This window comes from Oxyura jamaicensis, chromosome 19 (assembly GCF_011077185.1).
Source record: "Oxyura jamaicensis isolate SHBP4307 breed ruddy duck chromosome 19, BPBGC_Ojam_1.0, whole genome shotgun sequence".
Taxonomy (NCBI): Eukaryota; Metazoa; Chordata; class Aves; order Anseriformes; family Anatidae; genus Oxyura; species Oxyura jamaicensis.
The window spans coordinates 2,971,768-2,996,584 of NC_048911.1; the positions used below are offsets into that span (position 1 = coordinate 2,971,768).

Sequence of the window (24,817 nt, forward strand, 5' to 3'; positions counted from 1 at the left end):
TAGCATACTGCTGAAAAAATTTAGCTCTGGCTAAGTCATAAGTCAACAGGAACTAAAACAGTGATGTGAGCACTGAAATGGGTTAAGAAATCTGGACTTGCTCCCTAAACAGGTTGAGTCAGAACAAAAAGAGCTGACTATAACTCACTCCACCTCCACAAGAGCTTTCTGAATATTTGCTCATTTACTACAAATATTCCAGTGTGTATTTGAGACTGGTGAGAGTAATTCAGTAACTTGGCATCATAAGTTTATTTTTCAGTCTACAATTCCTTTCTAAAAGAATAGATTATCAAAGAGATGCAGGAGTCTTACTTTTTAATAATGAATTTTATCTTAGATTTGTTTCTGAGGATCTTCTCTAGTCTTGGAATTCCAAAAGTAGATGGTCGTCGGAATGGCACTCCCTCTGGTAGGCCTTCCACATAGAAGACCTCTGGGAAGGATTCAAATAACGCAAACGGCACCTTCACTGGTTCACTCAGCCCCAGCGCTTCCCCTGAAATGCAACAGAGACAGAAATCTGCCAGCTAGACAACTGATGTGTTTATAGAGTGGAAAACACCTCAGGTACAAATAGCATATAATAGTTGGCACGTACATACTAGATTAGGTGGAAGAAGCAGGCATTGATTTTTTTGGTGACAGCTATAAGTAGGCAAGAAGAAAAACAGTCGCAAACATAACTCATTCTCTTGCAGTAGATCAGATCACAATTAGCAGTTAAAAATATTGGCATTTGTAGACAGCTTATGCCACTGGCTTGGCCTGAATATGAGACTATCCTTTGTACTCCCCACTTTGTTACAGGTGATATATTCTGCCTCTGTCTTGCCAAGAACTGCACTGGTAAGATTAATGACTTCAGATTCCAAACGACTCGCACTAAAAGATACACTGGGATATGATGGGGCACACACCTCTCCAGATACCGCCCATAACATATCAAGTCACACAGAGGCTGAAGTCATACAAATTCCCATTCATAATCAGGGTGAAGAATGCTCAAAAAGATGCGTCAGGATGTCGAATCACTGTGCCTCTGGGTCATTAAAGAAGCAGCATACAAACCACAACTTCTCCATTTCCAAACCCAAATAAAATAACTAGTGGAAATGAGACACAGCACTGCAATTAACCTGCATGAGAATGATCTGAAATGAGAAAAACTGACTAAAGTATGCAAGGATTGTAGGAACTTTGGAAGAAATAAGTGAACTTATTTGTCATATGCCTAACTGTATGTGCATAAGAAAGACATCTCAGTAAAAACGAATTAATAAACTTACCACATTTTTCATTGAAAAGATTTTCAACTTTTTGCTTTAGGTCAGTAATTTTAGCATTCCATGCCTCTGTCAGAAGGAAATGGGAACAATTAAGTCAACACTCACACAGTGAATCAGTCCTTGAAGCCTCTTTATAAAGTAATGTCATTACGATTGAAATTAATCCCAGAGTGATCAAAATTTACAAGGCAAAAAATTACTCATCTCAACCAACACCCAAAATAGTGGCAGAAAACTCTTCATACATTCAGTGAAATAACCCTAAGACATGTGCCCTTCTCAATGTCACTTCCAGTCCTGTCTGGCCTTTACTGATTTTCCAGAACTGGCAACCCCGGAGAGGTCTAAAGCTGATCTTGCAAAATCAGCTCTGACAGAGCATGGCTCACTAAGGTTTGTTCAGATCCATCCTAGCTCCTACACACTCCTCATGTTTCTCTCTCTGCACAGTGAGGTTCAATATTTGAGGTTCGTGGAGGACTTATTAAGCTTATGCACAATGTAAGATCTCAGCTCAGTTTAAACACCCTCATGGTACTCTGCACTGGACAACAAATCCAAGTCTGCAGTACTGTGAAAGAACAGAGCAGCAAAAGTCTGGAGGGTTTGATTCTGAACGTAGGTTAATATGATTTTAATGGATCCATGATGCATTTGTACAGCATTCTTCAAACATTAACGAGGATCTCTCTGATACATATTATTCTAGATGACTGAGAACTGAATGTACATGAAAATAAGTAGTTCAGTCATTTTTTAACCTTTAGAATAGAGAATGAATTCAAAATATCCCTGATGTGAAATCACCAGAACTTTCAATGCCAACATTAATAGAACGTATGCATGCTAATTCCCACAATATTTACCAAAAGAAAATTCTCTTCCTCGTGGCTTGAAACTCATATTGGACCCATTGGTTTGAGAATTAGTTCGAGCATCTGTTGCTTGTGGTTTATTGAGACCTGTAAAAAGACATTACATACAGAGATCAGAAGTAAGCCATCACACACACAAAAAAACAACAAATCAAACTTGATTACTAGAGAAAGCTTAACTTCTGAATAAAAAAAAAATCTTTTATAACTTCTTCAAGGATTGTAATTAAGCACTCTATACAATTGCTCACATCTATCATTTCTCTGCTCAGGACTATATCATTTCCCACATCTCTGCTTGGAATAAAAGGCCCAAGCAAGCTGTCAAACTTGAACATTTTATATAACCGTCATCCGCACAGAATCCTGTATTATTCAGAAATGAAAGATAAAACTGTTTCCATATTGAAATGTATCTGCAGCCCTGAAATGAAACTGTTTGCCACATGAGGTACACATAGAAGTTAATTATAGGGTGTGAAAACATAAAAGAATAGAATAAAACATTCGAAGAATAGAAAAAGATAAGAGTATTTAATATTTCTTCCATACCTTCATCAACAGTAACTTCTATCTCTGGGACCTTTGAATTGCTTGCAGGACTCCGTGATCTTTTTGAACTCTTTGGACTCATTGCTAGAAAGTAATATAGTAAAAGCTGTAATGCACGTTCTGCAATGCATAGCTTGCAAAGCTAACAAAAAACCTCGCTGTATTCTGAAAATTCTAACAGATTGAATAACCTGTGTCTGTCCTACGTACAGCCTACATTCTAAAATCTGAACAATATAGTGAAGCTCACACCCTTAAAAAGCAGGTTTAGTACTTCTGAACCAGGCAGGTATCACACCTGAAGTTTCATTCCATTATTTTAGGACAGAAGACATTTTTGTTTTTAAGTGTGAGCGAAGGCTTTGGTACTTTTTATTATCAAAAAAAATCAGAAGCTGATACTTTTCTTGTTTATAGACAGCTAACTTAAAATACGTTTTTATTCTTTTCTTAAGAATCTTCATTGTTATTTGCTTCACATTAAAGCTGTATGTTGAACATATTTTAGACTGTTAGTAGCAAAAGAACAGTTGAAGAACTTGGGTAAATTTCATTTTCTCTTTTGGAATAGTCTTAAGTAAAAGAGAAAAAGTAAATAAATGTGGGTAACTTTTCTTAATAATACCAGGTTCAGACTCCACCATGCTAATTCACCTTAAGTAATAGCTTTTGATTGTGACACCTGTGTTTTTGAACCACGGAAGTCTTCCAACCCAAAGTATTTATGAATTGATGGCAGCAAATAATTGTTTACCTTTAGTGTTTACTTTACTAGCCAGTCCTGGTGGCAAATAGGAAGTGACAAGCTCAGGCCTAAAAATTGAACAGAATACAATTCAATTACATATGCAAAATATCACAAATTTCTTGGAATTAAGTCAGGTTCAAATTTACAAAATATCATCTCTCTATAATAAAATCCTGCTAGAAGCATACGTGACTCACCACCTACTATAATAAGAAAAAGTTAGAAGGCAAAGCTTCATATTCTGTTCTATAATTTTCTTCTGAGTTTACTTCAAAAAAAAAGAGGAAAAAAAGAAAACAGAAGGAATAAAGCTTCCAGATACAAGGCCATTTTTCCCTAGATCCATGATGCACAGAACACACAAATTATGCGTTTAAAATTTAAAATAAGGAAGTTACATCCTCTTATGAGATAAACTTATGTGCAAAATATTCTTTCTGTTTCATGGAAACAGAATTTAGCTTTCATTTAACACCTAAGTTGCTGGGAAGGAAATTAATTAACTTCAAAATCATGAGTAAGAATAACTGAATTACAAACATACTTTTTAACAACAAATTTGATTTTGCCACTCCCACGGACAATTCTTTCAAGGCGTGGAATTCCAAACCATGTGGGACTCCGGAAGGGGATTCCTTCTGGCAAGCCTTCGACGTACAAGTACTCGGGGTTTGATTCAAATACAGGATAGGGAACCTTCACTGCCTCTGAAAGCCCCAGAGCTTGTGCTGAAAATAAAGATTTAATGATATTTTACACACTCAAATGGGTGGTATTTTATCCCAAGTGATTTTAAGAAGCTTGGCTTACAGAAGCTCTTCTACTCAGAGATTAAAAAAAAAAAGAAATATTTAAATAGATTTTCTATTATTTTCTGTAGAGTATTGTCAAGTGGGGACTTTGTCCCTCTTGCTACAGATAGATAACATCTGTTACCTAAGCCTGCTGTATCTAATATGTTTTTCTGAGAAATTCTTTCATCCAAAAGCTTTCTGTACATTTGTCATACAATTGGAAAATTATCTCTGTCATACAATTGGAAAAACTATGGCCTAGGATGTTGCTATAAAGTCATTCATATCAGTTATAGGGAAGAATCAGTAAAAAGCAGGTAAGAGAAGTCAAGATTTCCGTCTGTCCTAGTACACTTCTGATGCCTGAATAAGTGCAGTAAAAATCAAAACTCTTTTTACAGAATTGTTTTAAAACACAGCAGCATTATATGAGTTAACTTAACATTTAACTTACCAAATTTCATATTAAATATCTCTTCTACTTGCTTTCTTAGCTTTGTGATCCTAACGTTCCAATCTTCTTTCACTGAAAACAAGAAATGGAAAAACCGTTACCCAGTTCTAGACAGAGATACATTTGAACACATTATTTTTCAGCAAAAGAACTTGTAAACTATGAACACAACCAAGTATGAGTAGGCAGGGACATGCAATAAGTAATGACAATGGCAACTTAAATGATACACGTAATTCCCTTTTTGTAATGGAAAATCTGTTTAAATGTGGTTAGAAATTTCAAACATTATCCCAGGCAGGAGAACTTGTGCTTCAGGGCCTTTAGATGCAGGAAGGAATCATTCCAGTAGCTTTTACAAAGCTAGAATTAATTAATTCCAGTGCATAAGAACAACACCCTTTAGAACAGAAGACACAGATTTAAAAAGTGCTCCACTAAAAATTTTAATTAGCTTAAAAAATAACCTTCAATCCTGTTTTCTATTACAAATAGTCAATTACATTAATGCTAGATAGAGCTGACAATTTGTAGCTTAGGTAGAGAGCAAAGGATGCTCTAGCAGCAATAAAAATGCATTCCTTTACTGACAAACAGCATAATTCATTACTTCTCATCATAACCCACAGATAGCAATTAACTGTTACTGAGCAGTGAAAACCATTCAGAGTTGTGGAAAGCACGCATGAAGAATTCTAAAGAGACTTTTTTTCATTTATTTCCGAATAAGATGTTCAACCATATTTTTGGATTTTATTTATTTATTTATGCATTTTAAGAATGATGACCATTGCATGTCAGTTCTTTCAAAAAGAGGATTTTATCAGCTGATTTTTTTACTGCTGTAGTTATTCTATTGTCAAAGTGTTAGTTATACTATCAAATTTGACAATAAACAGGGTTTTGGTAACAAAACAAAACTAAATGCTACCTTATACTTCTGTTCCACATTGAACAGTCTTTTTTACTGAGCTACCCTCTTGTGGAATAAGAGCCTTCCCCTCAAAATTCCAACAAAATCCACAATACTTAGTGATTATACAAGAAGACTACTGCTTCCATGATTATTGAATCATATTTTTTGCCCTTTTTTCCTGCAGAGAACTCAATACAATTGTTTCTTGAGGTCACAGTTTGTTTATCCAGTGAAATATGTGGGAAAAACCTACGAACCCCTGGGTCTCAGTTTGTGTTATTACTACAAGCCAATCCACACTTAAAAAAAAAAAGAAAATTTGGACTATACACTTTTGTAGCAAGAAAAGAGCATTCTATTGTCTCAGGAAATAAACAGCTAAATTAATCTGGATCCTTTTCCTGTTTTAAAGGCATTCTGTGCTTTCAAGAAGTCATTAAAATTCCTTACAGAGGCCTGAAAAAAGCCCAACAAAATGAGCTACGAAACGCAGACGCCCGAGCCTGATACCAGACCAGGATAGCAGCTCTAGTTCTCCTCGGCTGTGAATACGATCCATCCTAGTTATTCAGACTGCACCTCAATTCAGAAATCCACACATTTTCTTGATAATTTATATATTTTGTTAAAAACTCATGAAAAGCATGTCATGACACTCATCACTAAGGATCACTTCTTGAAGAATGTTGTATTGATCCAAATTTGTTTCTGCACCGATCCCTTAACACTGCCACTTGGAGACAGCACCTGTCTTACCTGGTGTGTTTGTCCTGGGTTGAATAACTTCTGGTGAACTGAGGGTTAGCAGCTCCGGCCTGCAAACACAAAGGAATTAATCTACCTATGCTTCACACTAAATAAATAATACATACTTTTTATTACATGAGGTACAAAGTTTGGATTTTTCTATTGTGCATTTCACACTGAAAATGCTACAAAGACATTTTGGAAGATACAAAGACATTTTGGAAGACTTGTCTGGATTGAAAATACCCACTTTAAAATGCAGAATATTTAATATTGCCTGTTGAATAAATAAAGCCTGAATGTTTCATGACTTAATGAAACCGAGTGCTTGATTACACAAATGGTGTTTGGCCTCTTTAAAAAATAAAAATTAGGAATTAACATACGCTTACCTTTTGATTACAAACTTTATTCTGTTGCCCACTTGAATTATTTTTTCTAGGCGAGGGATCCCATACCAGGATGGACTCCTAAAGGGAATGTTCTCTGGCAGACCTTCAACATAGAGGTCAGTCGGATGGGCCTCAAATTTTTGGTATGGGACAGCTTTAGGCTCGGTGCTCCCCAGTGCCTCGCCTGTTAGAGCAAAACAAAACCAGTAACTGGACAGTTTGGCCATCTCTCTATTCAAAACTAGCTTTATTAGAAGCCACAAGACCTCCATGCTATTGCAGGTATCATCTTAGAACCCAGGATGGTGCAGGTTATCTAAATCCAACAGAGTCTAAGTCTCAGCACATCAAGGATACACAACGTAAGGATTTATCGTGCTGTGGCACGCTGACAGTGGGCAGTCACAGTGCTACACTTTGTTAATGGATTAATCACTGGGCTTAATGCAGTGGTTTTATCCAAACTTTAAATAATAATGTAGAGCATTTTATTCAATCTCTTATGAAGCTGACCATTTTTTTATTTTGGAGGGAAGATAAAAATTCACCAAACCCAGAAATGTTCTAATAAGAATTTTATGGTAATGCAATGGGTATAAATAAGTAAATGGTTGTTTTATTCACCATCAAAGGTGGAAAACAAACAAACAAAACAAACAAAACAAAAAAAAAGGATTTAAAAGCAATTAGAAGAATTGGAAAAAAAAGCATTTAAGATGTATATATCTTTCTTTTACTATGAATTTAACTTGTATAAACAGGAAATACTTTTTTTTCAGTCAACTGCCAGGATTATTATTTTTTTTAAAAGAAGATGATCAAAGGTGTCATTCATGTAGACATTCAAAGGAAATAATGAAAGCAAACCTCAAGAAATACAAAGCCATAAAAGAAAAGAATAATTCTGTGCTCACCAAACTTCTTACAGAAGAGTTGATCTACCATCTTCCTCAGCTTGGTGATTCTAGCATACCACTCCTCTTTCACTGTATTTGAGAATAACACAAAATAAAGATAACATTCCCTAATTATTTTGGTTATATTTTCACTTGCACAGTTTATAGTAGGTGTAACCATGATGCATTATCAGGTAACCCAGAAAATACTCTGCTGGGGAAGTAGGGATTCAATCCCCAATTAAGAAAATTGCATATCAAAAATGACAGAATATTAAAGCTGTACAAATATCCACTGACCCAGAGACTTGCCCTTGCTAGAAAACACACACAGCAAATTGGCATCAAAAACTGCACTGCTTTTATCCGCCTTCAATCTGTAAATCCCTTTTCTAGATGGGATTATTTTTTTTCTGCCAGTTTCATCTCCTAAAACATTATCTTGATACTCTGTGCAGAATTGAGCGAGCATATGGTATGAAAACTTGTTTTCATAGAATTTTCACTAAGCACTGAAAATCCCTCACCAAACTTTTACAATAGGCACAATATCAGTTTGCTCCCTGCTGTATATTCATGCCGAACTGCCTGCATCTATTTCTCCCATTGTTTGTGCACAATGCTTATTAAATGGTCCCTAACAGCTACGCCAAATGACTCCAGTGATTTTGTTACTCAACTTGGAACGACAAGCAGCTCAGTTCCAACTCTCTGAAATGTTTCCTTACGTTACTTAAGACATGAGTTAAGTCATAATTTAGGCACAACCCAGCATGTGGCAGCTATGCAGAGTAGCACATCCTGGGGAAATAAAGCAAGCTTAAATCCAATTTTTCATCATTTTATCACTTGAGCTTCTTTGCTCATTCGTTGATACATATGCATCTTCAGTAGTGTTTGTCGAAGTTTTGTACCTGAATGCTTTAGATGTGGTCCTCCAGCAGACCAACAGAGCACAATGATGATGTTATTTCTGTCTGTTTGGTAGCAGGAATGGTAACAGCTTTTGTTCGTGTTTTGTCATGTGTGCTTGTCATTGGGGATCAAAGCACAGGTAACTCTGTTTTTACCAAGAAAGCAGACAGCTGCCAAGCTGTGGCTTTGGTTTTTAGCATGCACAAACAACAACTTCTATTGCATAACTGCATTGCACCACGCTGCGTTATCTTCAGAGGCACCTGTTCACACTTCACTCACTTCCTGAGCCAAATCAGTCTTCTCAGGGCTTCGGGGCTGAGGCTATTTTAAGAACCTTCCTGACCAGCCTATTTCCCTCAGGAACACAACTGCGAATCATCTTCCTCTGCCAGTCATAAGCACGCCCTCCATACCCACCCCGTTCCCCTCCTGCTGGGGACACAGCTAGCGGGGCTATGCAGACACGGAGCAGCACGGGCTGAGGAGATGCTGACCTACAGCGAAAAGGGGGGATTCAAACAGGGAGAAAACCGAGGGAAAGGAGGGTCAGGCAACTCTGTGTGCTGAGGTGGGGTCCCTGAGATGTCAGCAGCTTTCACAGATGTTCTCTTCTCTCAGAAGTAACACCGAGGTCACACGTGGATATCAGCATCATTACAGGTTTGTGAAGACAGGCAGCTGGACGGGACTGCTCATAGCACTGCAATCCAAATGGATTGCCACTGGTTTTCTTAGCTACAGGGCTTTTTTACAGGATACGTAATGTACCTGTTTTGTCTTCATAATAACCATATTAAAAACAACAGAGGAAAGGGCTAATTCAGAAACCCACATAAAAGGACAGTTAAGTTTAAGACTCAGTCATTAGCCTACCTACTATTTTATAGTCAAATTTGGTGCTCAAAGGAACAGTAGGTTATTAAGACTCAAAACACTAGGTTAACTTATACTGCAGGAAAGCTTTAATTTCTGCATATGTTAAAGAGACATCCTTCAGACATAATTTCTTTGCTTAATTTAGATTCTCAATGTTCATTTCAAATACAGTCCTTGATATGCTTTTTATAACAGAGGACTAAGAGTATGTAATACAATATAATGGTGCTGCAGCAGTGCAGATACCACCATTTACATGCTTGTGTCCCTGTCTGAACTCAGAATTGCTCTGGTATTACTAAAAAATCACAGTTCAACCAGGCTGAGGTTGCCAGCCAGCAAGCATTTTGGGGTTGGGAGCAATTTGTTTGTTACCATTGGTTCATGCGTACAAGCTTTCAACATTGGCTTACTTGGACAATTAAAAAAAAGCCTTGAAGCCCAAGAGACAGTGGAATACAACCGAGGAGGAAATCAAGTCCAGGCAAGTTACTTTACTAATAATAGCCTGTGCAAAAGCACGATTCTTTCAAAACTTGATTTTTTCCATACTCTTTTTTTTTCTTTTTTTTTCTTTTTTTTCCCCTCCCAGCTTGTGGGGAAATGAGCTGGTGGGCTCAACTGGAACAAAAATCTTTTCTTGCAGTTTTGTTTTTGCACATCCATTTTTGTTATCTTTGGATGGGTGCTCAGTGGACAAAACATCTCAGAGCAGGCATCTGCTGATGGCAAAAGACTCAGGTGGTTAGAATGCTTTGCCACTCCACTACTACTAGAAAGCAAAGTCCCATCATCCAAGCAAGTCTCTATATGAATATCTATTCTGTCTGTAACCAGTACATTCATTACTGCATTCAAATTAATCTAATTCTGGCAAATACCGCATGTAAGCAAATATTCCATGATACAGACAGTTCCCTAGCCATTAAACTGTATCAACTATAGGAACTATTGGCATTTCTCTATATTCCAACAGACTAGCACTTAGCTCATTATTTTTCTTTCTGGCCAGATGAATCAAAACAGATGGCAGTGTTAGCATTAGAGTTATATTTTTAAAAGATAAAAAATCTTGGATAGGCAGTGTTACTTTTCACATCCTAACCTGACCTTCCTGATTTTCTTCTTAAACTCTTGAAAAAGTTCCCTTGCTGTATTCCTGTTTTCAAAATAATAAAGTAACACCTAATTTTTACATAACACTTCCAAACAGCAGATCAAAGCACATTACAAGGTTCTTTAAAATTTGCCTGTTCCCTCTCATAAACATTTAAAATTTTACATATGGCATTGATTAACATGTGCCAATTTATAAACTTTGGGACAGTGCATCATCAGAAAAATTTTATATAATCCTAAGTCTAATTATATTGACTTAGAAAAGCACTGTACTCTTGAATAAAGAACAAACATTGAGGAAAAACTACTAGATTTCCAAAGTATTTCTAGGATATAAAGATTTTACTGGATAATTGCTGTCAATTTCTTTGTAGCTAAAGAAAATTCAAAACACCAGGAATTATTTTCAGTGTGTTATTAGTAAAAGCAGATGGTATTCACCACTAAGATTGACAAACAGGAAATCACACAGTATTCAACTCACACATTTCAAGACCTACCTCCTGCAACTGGTTTGTCCAAGGGTACATCTTCTCTTGTCGAATTCAAAAGCTCATGCCTAGAAGATTTAAGATACGTGCTTCAACAGTGACAGACTTTGATAAACCGTAAGTCAGAGCCCATAGTTACAGCCTCTGTAGCAAACACACCTAACAAATACAAATTATCACTGAAGGATCAAAAAGAAAACAAACAAACAAACAAACAAACTACAAACAGGGGATGTCAAGATTCACAACATTAAATTCCACTTAACACCGAAGTATTATAAAAACTGGTTAGAATGCTCCTGACAAAAACATTTTTCGTTCCTGATGCTCATATTCACCTGAGCCATAACATTTCATGGTAACACACATATTTCACTAAAATTATCTCTGGGGCTAAATGCACTTCCCACCCAAACTACCATCAGAAACAAAGATCCAAATTGAAAATTTAAACATTAAAAACAAACATAATAAATATGGGTATTTCTGTTTTCCACATACATCTGGTACATTTTATCCATACTAGAATAAAGACAAGTTTTGAAATTCTGACGTTTCTCACAGAGCTGACTAGTTTTTGAGCTATTCTGGTTACCACAGATTGCAAGACTGATGAACAACATAAATGAGTTATTGTTAGCAACTAAGAGAAATTTGATAAGACCCAGTGTTAGTATTACATTAATGTTAAAATCTATGCATAGTGTATGATTTCAGGTGAGACAGCTCTCCCTCTTTTCTGGTTATCTGCAAGCTTTAGGATAACAGAAACTGAAAACATAACTTCTCAAATGTGAAAAACTACCATCAGTGCTAAAGGTGGCATGCACAGGCAAAGGCTGTCACTTCCATCGATGCTGAGCCTGACCACTGCAATCAGCAGATTCCTATCCACTTCAACAGCTCTTGGATTGGGCCCTACACCCCTGCACAATAGGAAAATGTCAGCTGTTACTCACAGTAGCTTCATTTAAACTGTAAATGCCCATCTGTGGTGTGAAACAACACATCTGCCTAAAGTGAAGCAACAAATTGCAAAAGATAAATATCCACACACTGCCAAATCTGCGGATCAGTCTACCAAAGTGGAACCCACATTGCTAACATCTGGAAGTGCTCTGCAGCTCTGAGATCCAGCACTCAGCATCTCTACAATTTCTCCGTGTATCCTGAATTCACACTAGGTTCGGGCTCCCTTCAAATCCCATCTGTCTTTGTAGCAAGTAATGTCAGGGTTCTTCTAGAAAAGACACTGAGGCCAGAAATGAGAAGAAAAAGAAGCCCAGAACATCTTCTAAGTCTCACATCCTCAATTTAAAGACAGATGATACATTGCCAGAGCCATAGGGCAGGTAAACAGTCTCTAAGCACATCTAAGGCCTCCCCTCACAGAAGCTATCTGATCAAGACAACCCCAAGGGGGTACATGCAACTAAATCATAAGAACCAGTTGCTGTTCTGGCCTCAAGCCTGTCCTGAGTGATACCATATACAGAAGACACCATAGACACATCTACATCCAGCAAGAGAAAAATAAAAGCACAAGCTGAAATGTAGGCCAGGATCCTCAGATAGCCTGACATGTGCCAAGGTCAATGGCTTTCAACACACATTACAGCCGTTGAGATTAAAATTTCACAAACAGATCTGCCCGTGATAAAAGTCTGTAATGCTGAAGAGATCTATGCAAATCTTAGCCACCACAGTGGTGCTCTGGTGATGTGAGAAGCTGAATTTATCAACAAATGAACCTGAAATGAAAAATACCATCAGCACGGCAGTAGAATGCCTCTGTAGAAATCAGTTTGGTTGCAGATAAAATGAAGGACAGCAGACCCCAAAGAAACCAATGTGTAAAAAAAGGGACAAAAATGCCAAATTTCTTACTTTTTAATCACAAACCGGATCCGCTCCTTCGCTAGAAGTATCCTCTCAAGACGGGGAATGCCATATGTGGATGGCCTTCGGAAGGGAATTCCTTCTGGCAGCCCTTCCACATAAAGGTCTTCCACATGTGACTGGAAGAGTGGGTATGGGATAGACACTGGACCTTTAGCTTTTATAGCTTGAGCTTTAAGAGAAAAAGAAAATCAAATCATTAGACTAGCTTGTGGCTCTATCCAAGCTTGATAGTGCTCTGAAAATCATTAAAATTAGCAGACAATCAACCTCTCAGCACTTTTAAACATGAAAGCATTCATATTTGTGTTCCCCCCCCAGCAAATCACTCTAATTCACAGTAGAGAAGGTGGAGACCTGCATACATATGCATGCACATGCAGATTCTTCTTTTGCATTTGTTCCGTAAACATTTAATAACAGACGCGGCCCTTGTTAGAGTGAAGTTTCATAGTATTTTAGTTTTGTTTAAAAACATGATTTGAAATATGAAATTATCTAGACTTAATTATACACCAAACATGTTTCAGTTCATTAGCTCTTGTTATCATTACTTGTTACTTTTAATGGTTTACAAATGTCATTGATGCCTGCGGGGGGACACATATCCATTCTTCTGAGTGAATTCCTAAAGCTTTGGTGTGTTTTAGAAATGCAAGAAATCACCAAGAAACTCAACAGTACACCTCTAACACCATCCAGAGAAGTATGGCCCTACTAATGAAAACTCTGGAGTAAATGAAAAGCAAACAACAGATTCACACACAGCTGGGGAAAAAAAAAATCAATGTATTCCTTTAAGTTATGAGGACCTTAATCATATTAATACACCTATCATGCTGGCAAACCTTGGAGAACAGCAGGATGGTTTGCAAATACCGAGGGCTAATTTCTTTATACTTACAAGAGTATGTTAATTTTGTAGGCCATGCAACAAGAATTCTCTATTAGCATCTGACTGGCCCGCAAACAGTGTGCTAGTTCTGTTGTTTTGCCATGGAAATTAAATGCAAGAAATGACTTGAGGAGAAAAGATTTTAACAGATCAAAGAGGTGCCCTCAATGCAACTTGTTGAATGTAATTATGGATCTGAGGGGCAGCATTTGGCCTTTAAAGCTCACAAGGACAGAGCACTGTTTTCACCAGCACCGCAAGATACTCAGCCAACTGGAGTGAAAAAAAAAAGGCTTCTCAAGGATTTTTAAATTAACAAGGACAGTGTGGTCAAACTAAGTTTCCAGCAATTTATTCCAGGTGTCTAACTCAGCTCCTCCAGCTCCCCCAGCTCTTGGGGAAGGCCAGGCTTGTATGGGGAGAAACCTGCAAGGGCAAGGCACAGGCACAGGCTGTGCTCCCCATACTGTGAAACCCCACATACAGAAATGTTCTCACGCTGGACATTCTGCAAGGCACTGAAGGACAGTCCAGGTGAGGTCTAACATCATGATCTAACATGATGACAGAGTTCAACACCAAGTGAAGTGACCCAAGGTAGGCCAAACCAGAATACAGTGATGTTGTCGCACAATTTCTGAAAGCGAAATTACTCGAGGCAATTCTTCAAGCCACACATGGGAAATAGACAGTGGTTCAGACACTGGTATACACAAAATGCTCACATTAACTCCCAGATTCTTAAAAGCAATACAATTTAGGTTTTAAAGGCATTTGGATAACACTCTATCCACCATGTGGAAACTGACTGGTTCTAGGTGTGTTTATCACATAAGGCCACACCTCGAGTGCTGGGTACAGTTTTGGGACCCTCACTACAAGAAGGACATCGAGGCCCTGGAGCATGTCCGGAGAAGGACTACAAAGCTGGTGAAGGTTCTGGAACACAAGTCCTGTGAGGAGCAGCTGAGGGAACTGGGGGTGTTTGATCTGGAGAAGAGGAGGCTCAGGGAAGACCTCATTGCTCTCTGCAACTGCCTGAAAGGAAGGTGTGGGGAGCTGGGGGTCGGCCTCTTCTCAAAGATACCTAGTGATAGGAGCAGAGGGAATGGCCTCAAGTTGAGCCAGGGGAGCTTCAGGCTGGACAAAAAAAACATTTCTGCTCAGAAAGAGCAGTCAGGCACTGGGACAGGTTGCCCAGGGAGGTGGTGGAGTCACCATCCCTGGGGGTGTTCAAGGAAAGGTTGGGCGAGGTGCTTGGGGACATGGTTTGGTGGTTTGGTGGAGAGGCTGGTTGGTCCAGAGGATCTTGGAGGTCTTTTCCGACCTTAATGATTCTGTGATTCTATGATTCTAAAAGGGGAAGCTTTGAAGATACCTTATGTATCTTTGTCTTACATTCTCATGAGCATTACATATAAAAAAATTAAAACTGTGAGAACTGTGTTTCAACCAGACTTGATTCCAACTGCTACCTATAACACAGCCAAACTTAGAGACAGAAAATATATGTACAAAGGGAGGGACATGACTTGAAGATGTCTCTTAGCAAACAGACAAGAAAACCTGTCCAAACGCTACTGTCAGAGACAGGACAATCACTGAATGAGGTGTTGTGTATCGTACTAGTCCTTCACTGAAGTAGATTTTTATTGCAGTCATATACCTCTTCCAAGAAATTCAAACAAAACTTGCAGCCCTGGAGGCTGCTGTGGTGAGTAGTAAAAAGCGTAACAAATCCAGCAGCCGAGTTTCAGATGGAAAGAAGTGTTTGTGAACAACTGGCCAGGGGGAAAAAATCAAGTACATCACTAAAATCTAGACCATTCCAGAGCTTCAGAGTAACAAAAATCCCATTTAAATAAATACCTAACAACAAGGTGTTTTTGTTGTTGTTGGTGGTGTTTTGTTTTTTTTTTAATAAGCGAGAGAGTGAGTCTTTATTTCACCTAAACCAGGAAACATTTTAGCAAATACTCTTCAGACAAGGAACACAATCAGCAATACAATACAGTTTGCACTGAGATGCCTTGGATTTACAAATTTTTGCTTAGATATATCTTTGGATATAGATTTCATTTTATTAAATTTGCCTATATTTGTGAGATCCTCTCTTGTATTTACACGATAAGAAGTAATTCCATTAGTTTACATCTAAACACCAAAATCAATGTACTTTCAAGAAAAGCACTGAGAATTCTGGACATCCATAACTCATTTCAGGAAATAGGAAATTACATACCCATACAAACAGAAAGAACTAGAATCAGATATGGAATTGGTTTATGAATTAATGATATGTTGTCATCCACAGGGAAAAAGGGGGTGGTTTAATACCGTATGACCTTCTACAGAAAGTCAGGAATAGCTCTTTCAACAGACTAGACAGATTTCTAGACTGGCTACGTGTAAACAACAAAACCAAAATTAAAGCAATTCTCAGAGTTCAATGACGCTCCTTTCAAGAGAAATAAATAAATAAATACTGTGAATCAGATTCTGAGCTGCTTTTATTTGGTGTGAGTTGCTTTCAGTGGGCTATTTAAATGTCAGACGACAGTCACACTTCAAACATCTAATGGCTCTAACATATCATAATCTCCATTCCAAGGATGCCTCCACTTCTGATGGCAGAGGAGCACCACTATGTATTTTGAAATTTTTACTGATGCTGTTTTACTCTGTGACGTGGTCACAAAATATGTCTAGGTGCAACATCTGGAGACATTCCAAAGTCTAATACGCGTGTTTCTTTTTCTCTCCGGGAACCACTAAAATGTAATTGCTGCTTCACTGCAAATCAATCATAATCAGAAAGCAACAATCAATCATTGGTAACCTCTCCCCAAAGACATTTCCTAAGATTATTTCACTTAAGAACTCAATGTAATTACAGGAAAAATGCCAACTCTCTCAAATGTGCTTGCCCAAGACATGAGCACACTGAAGCTCCAGGACACTGAGCACAACTGAAAAATGAAATCAAGTTTTGCACTAAGATGCCAAACACATTCACCCAATTTCAAAATTACTCTGCTCATTAAAAAGCTCCTGCTCCCAGTCTTAAGCCTTCTAACAACATTTAACCCTTTGGTGCTGTCAATCCTGGTCTGCTCCAGAGACAACAAGATGCATGCCAAAATGCTGTGGTTTCCAGTGTCAAAGGACTAGAGGCAATTGTTTGGAAAGGAGCATAACACATACCATATTTTTTCTCAAACAGTTCTTCAACTTGCTTTCTCAAGTCTGTAATTCGAGCATTCCATTTCTCTGCAAAGAAAAGAAGAGGACATGTCACACTACAGATGAAACTGAGAATCTTGTTAAATCTGTAACTACTAACTGAAATACACACTGTTGTTATTGCTTGCTTGCACACAGATGCCTGGGGAGTATGGTATAGCCTATACCTCAAAATATATTGATACATTCAGAAAGAAAAAGCACAGATTAAAATGTTTCAGATTGCCTCCCAAACTTGTGCAGATATAAAATCAAGTTTAAAAACCATAAAAGGACAAAAACCAGGATAAAGTCTGTCTAAAACTGGTTTCTCTTTAATGCAGCTCTCACCACCATCAGGGGAAAAGTCAATTTGAGCTGTTGGTGATAGCGGTCTGCAGCCAGGGCCTGAAAAGCTTAATAAAGCTTACAGCAAGTACATGATCAACTTTTTGTGTAAATATGTACAACTATATGGGTCAGGAGGCATCATGCCATCCTCTTCCTTAATCCACCATTTTCCCAAATCCTGATTTTTGCAAGACATCCACATAAACCCCACTTCTGAAGTAAGATGTAGCTTGCAAGACAGAAGCTATCCTACTTCAACTGTGTATTCCCTGGAGAACTGGATTAATTGGCAATATTTTAACATCTTATTTTCTGCCTGTGACAGAGAGCACACATTTTCACAGCTTTTTGTACCATCTCTGTGCTTTAAGGAAAATGCCACAAGTCTTTTATAGACGGTACCAGATGCTTGCTGGCCTTTAAAAATAAGTTAATAAGCAAGTTTACCTGCAGCTTATTTCCTACACCAAGGATTTGAGTCAAGTAACTGTGGAGGTCAAAATATGAGGCCATTCAACCTACTATACTTCCTGTTGTCAAAAAGCTCTTCTGAAATGGAGGACTTTTGAGTCCATATCAAAATCATTTTAAATATTAATTCTCAAACAAATGTATACAACTTTGATCACCATTTTTAAGCCTTAAATTTTTAAATGTAGTTTTGTAGACATCAAGAGAACAGCATACTTCAGATGTGGGCAAGAATAAGACCTAAGGAAAGACTGTTTTGGCATGCTGCCTTGCATCCATATAAACTCTTTATTCTAGTTATCTAGCAAATCATTTACATAAACTAACCTGTTTGTATTTTTAAATTGCATGCTTCTAGATAAATTGACATAATTGCTTCTGCCACCCTTTTTACTGCCACTCTGTAGTGCAGAGCTTCTTAGCTGTTAAATGTCTCCAGCACAATATTCTCTGCTCCAGTGTCACTTGGACCATATAATATCTCCCCCTTTTACCACTGCTGCACAGCCAGATAGACTTCTTTCTGATTCCTGACAGCATTTTTGCTGACCTACAGAACAGTGGATTAGCAGCAGCTCTACCAGTAAGTCAGGAAGATCTGAGTCTGAATAGACTGGGCTGAAGGGAAACCCTGCTTCACTGCAGAGCTGGTGAACACACACAGACAGTCCCGGGACAAGGGTTTTGAAAGGCACTTACACAACTCTAGATTGCAACCCAGGGGGAAACTGTCACAAAGTTGAGCTCCCTTCAAGTTCATCAAGGTCTGAGGCTGAGTCAGCAAAAGACCTCCTCTAAAATTCAGTCTGGTTTTCTTCAGAGGGAGAACAGCCAGAAAGCATGTAATGCTGTATTACAAAACAACTGTATAGAAGTATTTAAATTACATTGTTTTGAATACTGGTTATTACTGCAGTTTTAGGAGAGGCTGCTCCCACCCAGCCTTGTCTCCCTTTGCTCATTAGCATGCTCAAGAGAGCACTCTTACACGAGCCATTAAGTTGTCAAGGGTTCATTTTTTTCAGTTATCAAATCCCACAATCACTGCCCAAATATTCCATGTGGATCTTTTCAATCAACTACCTCCATGCCCTTCTCTCTTCAATGTAAACCTTACAGAGATTAATAATCAGATATATTTCAATATGGGCATGCTTACTCGGAATGCTGGATACAGAGAGAATAAGCAACTGAAAAAAAATCATCTGGTTCACATTTTGATCAGCACACTGATCTTTTAGGTACTTCTGTATGTTATGAATAAATTGCCATATGAGGCTGGAGAGTCATTTCAAAATTTGGAAGGGCTAGCAGATAGCTGTCATTGTTTTTAATCAAATTGTCAGCATTATTAACCCCTTGGATTTGGACCAATTAGTGTAGAAACATTTTGTAACACACTTCATGCCCCATAGGAAGGCTGAAGACCTACCTCAAACCTAAGCTCACATTTTGTTTTGGTAACCACTCTGCCAAGTAGTTTAGCTACCCAGATAGGTAGTAGTTTCCTTCTACCCCTGTAAATACCTTCTGAGACCTTGGAACAACACCCTAAGGAAATAACAATCCCGACAATTTCCCCAGCTTGCCCACTGTCTATTCAGTTTAGCCCACTCTCTGCCACGTGGAGACAGGCTCCAGGTAACATCCAACAGACTGGAGGCAACACACGCAGTGCATGCAAAATCAGACTCACGTACTGAGCACATTCCCACTCCCATCAACATGCCACACGGTAGTGCTATGGAGAAATAAAATGGCCAACAGGCAGCCACTTGAAGCATGCTGTAGTCTGGGAAAATCCATGTTCGTCAGCATGGGGAAGAACTACACAGTTTCCATCAGTGTCATAGGCATCACCTTGAGACAACAGCTGAGGGGACTTATTTTTCCCCTAAAATGCTATGACACAACTGCACTGACATTTTGGATCTTTAAGTTTCTGAGCTTTTGACTGAATCTCCCAGAAAGCAAAAATGTTGTGGGAAGATATTTTTACTGACAGTGACAGTTCCTTTCAGCAAAGATATTTTTAACTTCTAGTGGTTGGTTCAGAAATATTTTTGAAATCCAACCTTCCTTCCTAAAGATCATCAATTTCCACCAAGCATCTTACCAGACACTTTTCATCCTCCCTCTGGTTACAATTATCTTGTTTTCCACGAGCTTCCTGTTTGCATGAAACCAAGAGCACAGCAAATCATTCACCCGGCTTTTCTGGCCTCTTGGGGTACCTGATCTCTGGCTCAATCAAGACATACAGGAAATGTCTCCAGCTCACAGTTACCAGACATCTGGAACTCATCAACGTTATATAAAATACTGAAAGCCCTGATCAGATAAGACAGACTACTCTCAAGCATCTGTACCTCCTTTCCAGTCTGCTGAGTGCACATGCCATTGTCATTCTGCAGCTACTTGTGGTGTAATTAAACACCACCTTTCTCCTGTCCAAGTGAATTGTCTGAGACTTCATTAGACAAAGATACAAAATCTTCTGAAATGTTCAAATGCCAGTGCTACAACCACCAACAGCTGCTCCTTTTTTCAATGAAGCAAGTCTATACACAGCAGTCTATTCCTCTGAAGCTTCTCGTGTTCATTTTGTGGTGTTACAACAATGCAAGGTCCACTCAAGTTTTTATCACCCAAATATTTTTCTACCTTTGCTCTCCGTGTCTAGTCAACCTCACTTTTTATTCCCTTCAAATACTGCTGGCCTGCAAAGCTTAGATGCTGTTTCTACTAAGGGAATATATTCTAGCAAAAGCTTCTGTGCTATTAACTGCTCAATTTTCTTCTCTAACTTTGCCATTGTGTTCTCCTGATCCGACCCAAACTAACTGATGCTACATGTGGAATTGCCTATTCACATCAATGATCTTTTGAGAATATGAGAATACAGCTTTTTTTTTTTTTTTCAATTTTCACTGAAATTAGCATGAAATAGCATGTTTCACACAAAACAGATGTTGCAAGAGATTCTATGGAGATTTCTCAATTGACCCCAAATCCCAGCTTTCCTAATCATCATCTTAAACACTGTGTCAAATGGCATATTCCTGATGGTGCAGAACTTTACAGAAGTACACAGAATGATGGGGTATCTGCCCAGAAACCAACCCAAATAAAGTAAATAAAGGAGAGGTACAGGACCATGACAAATCACACGGTAAGTACCTCAGAGGACAATAACTACAGTATGTTTCTACAGTGGTAACTCTACATAAGGTATCATGGAAGAACACCACCAAACCCACCTCAACTTTTTGTGCATCCACAAGGACAAAGGCATGCTACTCAGCAGAATGGAGTCACTGGTTACTTTCTCAATAGTGGCTCTTCTCAGCACGTCTTCATTGTTCACACCACATATCAAGAAAGTCCAGCTAGACAGGCTCCTGATCTAAGGCTTACTATGCCTGAGTACACTAGTGAATTTGGTCTGATTTTCTTGCCCGAGAAATCAGCTGATAAAGGAGTTATTTTTATTAAATTATTTACAGTGACTATATTTGGTGGTCACTTTGACTAATGAAAAACAACAGAGGTAGCCTAAGGATGATTATAGTGCTGCAATACATCTGCAAATAGCCCTGGGCTCTCAAATGAATATATGCACTGGTGTGTCTTACTCTGGCAGTGTGAGATTGTCTAATACCTTTTAACAAAGCAAAGCGGAGAGAAGAAACAACCTTTAATTTTTATCTTACCAAAATTGAATTCTCTCACTTTTCTTCTCCCAGTATTGGCAGCTTCATTTGCTGACTCAGTGTTCTTCGATCTTTTGTTAGGGGGCAAGTAGTCTTCATCATCTGATAGAAACATGAAGATATCACTGTTTTAACATTCAGAGAACTGACATGCAATGTCGGAACTGTTTGAATTTCAAGTTCTGCAAGCATCAGTCATCGATAAGAGTGGTGAAGCACACCAGCACAAAGCAGAACAAAGCAAAAAAGTCAAGGCTTCTTCTGCACTTCCTAAGGAAAACAATATTGTGTTCTGAAATGCAACTAGTCGTCTCATGATCACAAAATGACTATATGACAGCAAAAGAAACAGGAATATATTGTGTAGACAGACTAGATTTTGTATCTAATTGTAAGTAATCTTCTACTAGTAAGTCTTGAAACACAATACTTAAGTTTGATCTTGAAGAGCTCAAAGGTGCTAAAAATAATTTCAAATCAGTGTAAAAATGAGGTACTTAAATTAAATTAATCTAACAGGTCTGCCCTATCTCAAACACATATGAGTAGATGGAGTGCAAACCTGCAATCCTCGGTCAATTTTAGTGAGATGTTACTCAGCCGGTCAGTTCCCAATCCAAAATACTGGCTTCCCTGCTAATTTACAAGTTTAAGAAAACTGTTCGATCACCAGTACTTCCGTTCTTACAGAAAAGAAATGGTTTCATCAGACAAAGACGTTAATTTCCCATGTAGAATAGTTCATTCCCAGCTCACCAGGCATATATTTTACTTAGGAAGTATAACATTACATACTGGCATCTCTTGCGCCTATACAGCTGTACTACATGGTGTTAGAGAAAACCATTTACCGTTTGTGGTAAAGGCCTTTACATATACACGGAATGTAACAACTATTCTAACTACCTCTTCTTTTGAAGTAATGTAAGAGTTTTCTCATTGCCACCTTATAAAGAGATAAAAGTAATCCCAACAAGAGAGAGCTCTGTCCTAAAATGCATTGCCTAATTTCTAAATTGCTAATTTGGTGGTCTTAATCTTGCCTATTCCAAAAGCAAGCAATGCCAAAGTCAATCTGAGAAGTGTTTTAATGCAATTATAGAAAATGCAACTCACAAATATAACAAACACAGCTCACTTCCAACCAAAACCCTAGCATGAAAGAAACTTGGATACTGGCTAGTGGCTTTAGTGCTATTTTCATTGCAGCTATACTGCTGATGAAAAAGGGGAGTGGTAAATGTAAAGATTTTTATCTCATAGTTATCAGTATCAGGCATGTAAACTGCAGCTTCACACCACCTGTAAAACATCACTTCTGCTATGGTGCAATTCTTCCCAGAATCTAGTGGTAATTAGAAATTGGATATAACTGCTGTGTGCTTAGAAAAGAACATGCTCTTCAGAATGAACATTGTAAAAGCTTTTTAAAATCTAAATGAATGGCTGTTAAATAATGAGCAAAAAATTATTAATGCTCGAAAAATATATGAAAAACACATCTCTGTCAGGCATTATTTACAGACTGGCCCAGTATGTCCAATATGATCCAGTATGCTGTAGTTTTTCTTATAAAATAACTGGAAGAGGGATGTTTACAAAGCAGTGCACAATGCAAACTGCAGCCAAAGGCTGATGCATAATCCTATTTATTCAGTGCTAATACAGGCATGGGTACAGCGTGTTTTTTGTTTTACCTCAAAATGTCCGATGGACTGAAATAAAGGAACTGGATAACTAACCTTCGATGGTGACCTCGACCTCAGGATCCTCACTTGTTTCTGAAGGGGTGTGCTGGGAGGAATCTGAAGGGACAGAAACACAAGTGGTGAACGACAGGCACAGGAAAGATTTTTAAGCAAATGCTCAATGATTTTGTATTTTAACTAACACCTGTCAAAGAAGTGCTCTGGCTCAACAAAACATTTTGCATTCACAGTGTGCAACAAAAACAGAGGCAAAGATATCTTACCCTAAGCCTTTAAGCAACTCTAGACACGGGTAAGGAGGTGGGGATTATACATGCTAAATTGCGTGTGCAGCAGTGCAGAGAGTTGCCATTAATGACAGTAGGAAATTCTTTATTCTTGGCTTAATAGGATTAATAGAATCATAAATATTTTTCTCTTTGTTATCAAGGATTACTGAAAACATAAACAAAGGCTGCGTGCCCCTACAGATGATACATTTCTTTATCATTTATACAGACTTATAGTTGTTGCACTGCAATGATTTCCCTGACAGGCTGCAAGGCCAACAGTGAAAAATGAAAGGGAAATGCATAATCACAATGTTTGTGTTAGGGCATTCTGCACCGATATAATAAACAGGATTAGGCCTATCAGTACCCTGTAGGAGAAAGAGCAATTTGAATTTAACTCCAATAAAGTTTTAAAAAGTGAAGCTAATTATATTGGAAACTATTTCAAAATTAATAATAGTGTACGAAGGAAAATACTTTAATTATTCTGGCAATATATTCCAACAATTCTGTGCTTGTACACTTTAAGGAACGTCTTCTTTCAGGTTTCTGTAAGCTGTATCACTGTATATCACTTTGGGAGCAAGGAAGGAATGTCCCCCTTTTCACTGCTCTTCACATGATGCCACGTATGGCAGAGATTCAGAAATACCCAGTGAGATACTGCAGTTGGAGTACATTCAAACTGTGTCAACTATCATCAGGGGCATGGAAAACACACTATGGCATTTTGATCTAATTCAGACTGAGTGCTTGGTAGACAACTAGCAAGTGCAAACCACAACAAACAGAATGAATTAACAGGTAATGTTCTTTTAGTATGTGTGAACATGAAGTATCGTCATAAAAACAACAAGTATGTCAATTGATCATGTGGAATCTTTTTGGGGAGCATCAGAAAAGTAAACACATATATATATATATTTGAAAAAGAGATACAGCTGTGGTAAATTTTGTGGAAGTTTAAGAACAGCGACGAAGACTGAAAATGGGCCACTTAGTGCAGAACCAAACCCCTGAGAACTAGTCCCAGTTAAAAGAAACATGCAAAAATATCAAGCCAGATGGTAACACAGCTCTGGAATGAAACTCCCAGAGCAAACATTTCTTCTTAAACCATATTAAACCAACTGGTTTAAACACTGAAGTATTTTTTTAAGCAAAGTATTATCACCACTAGGTATTTTTTTTGCTCTCTAAGTACTTCTTTGCATCAGG

At 38.1% G+C, this 24,817-nt stretch overlaps 1 protein-coding gene across 2 annotated transcripts in view; it reads right to left on the reverse strand.

Moving 5' to 3' along the window:
- GTF2I (general transcription factor IIi) overlaps positions 1–24,817 on the reverse strand; it is a 77,048-nt gene that overhangs the window by 16,473 nt on the left and 35,758 nt on the right. For both annotated transcript variants that reach the window (XM_035343109.1, XM_035343108.1), the window contains exons 11-25: positions 23,361–23,423; positions 21,619–21,720; positions 17,066–17,131; positions 12,955–13,138; positions 11,077–11,135; positions 7,682–7,753; positions 6,768–6,951; positions 6,385–6,443; positions 4,713–4,784; positions 4,009–4,192; positions 3,471–3,529; positions 2,717–2,800; positions 2,156–2,251; positions 1,290–1,355; positions 316–499 (exon numbers count right to left, since the gene is read on the reverse strand). In XM_035343109.1, coding sequence (XP_035199000.1) covers positions 316–499; positions 1,290–1,355; positions 2,156–2,251; positions 2,717–2,800; positions 3,471–3,529; positions 4,009–4,192; positions 4,713–4,784; positions 6,385–6,443; positions 6,768–6,951; positions 7,682–7,753; positions 11,077–11,135; positions 12,955–13,138; positions 17,066–17,131; positions 21,619–21,720; positions 23,361–23,423 — 1,534 coding nt within the window. The remainder of the gene's footprint in view (positions 1–315; positions 500–1,289; positions 1,356–2,155; positions 2,252–2,716; positions 2,801–3,470; positions 3,530–4,008; positions 4,193–4,712; positions 4,785–6,384; positions 6,444–6,767; positions 6,952–7,681; positions 7,754–11,076; positions 11,136–12,954; positions 13,139–17,065; positions 17,132–21,618; positions 21,721–23,360; positions 23,424–24,817) is intronic.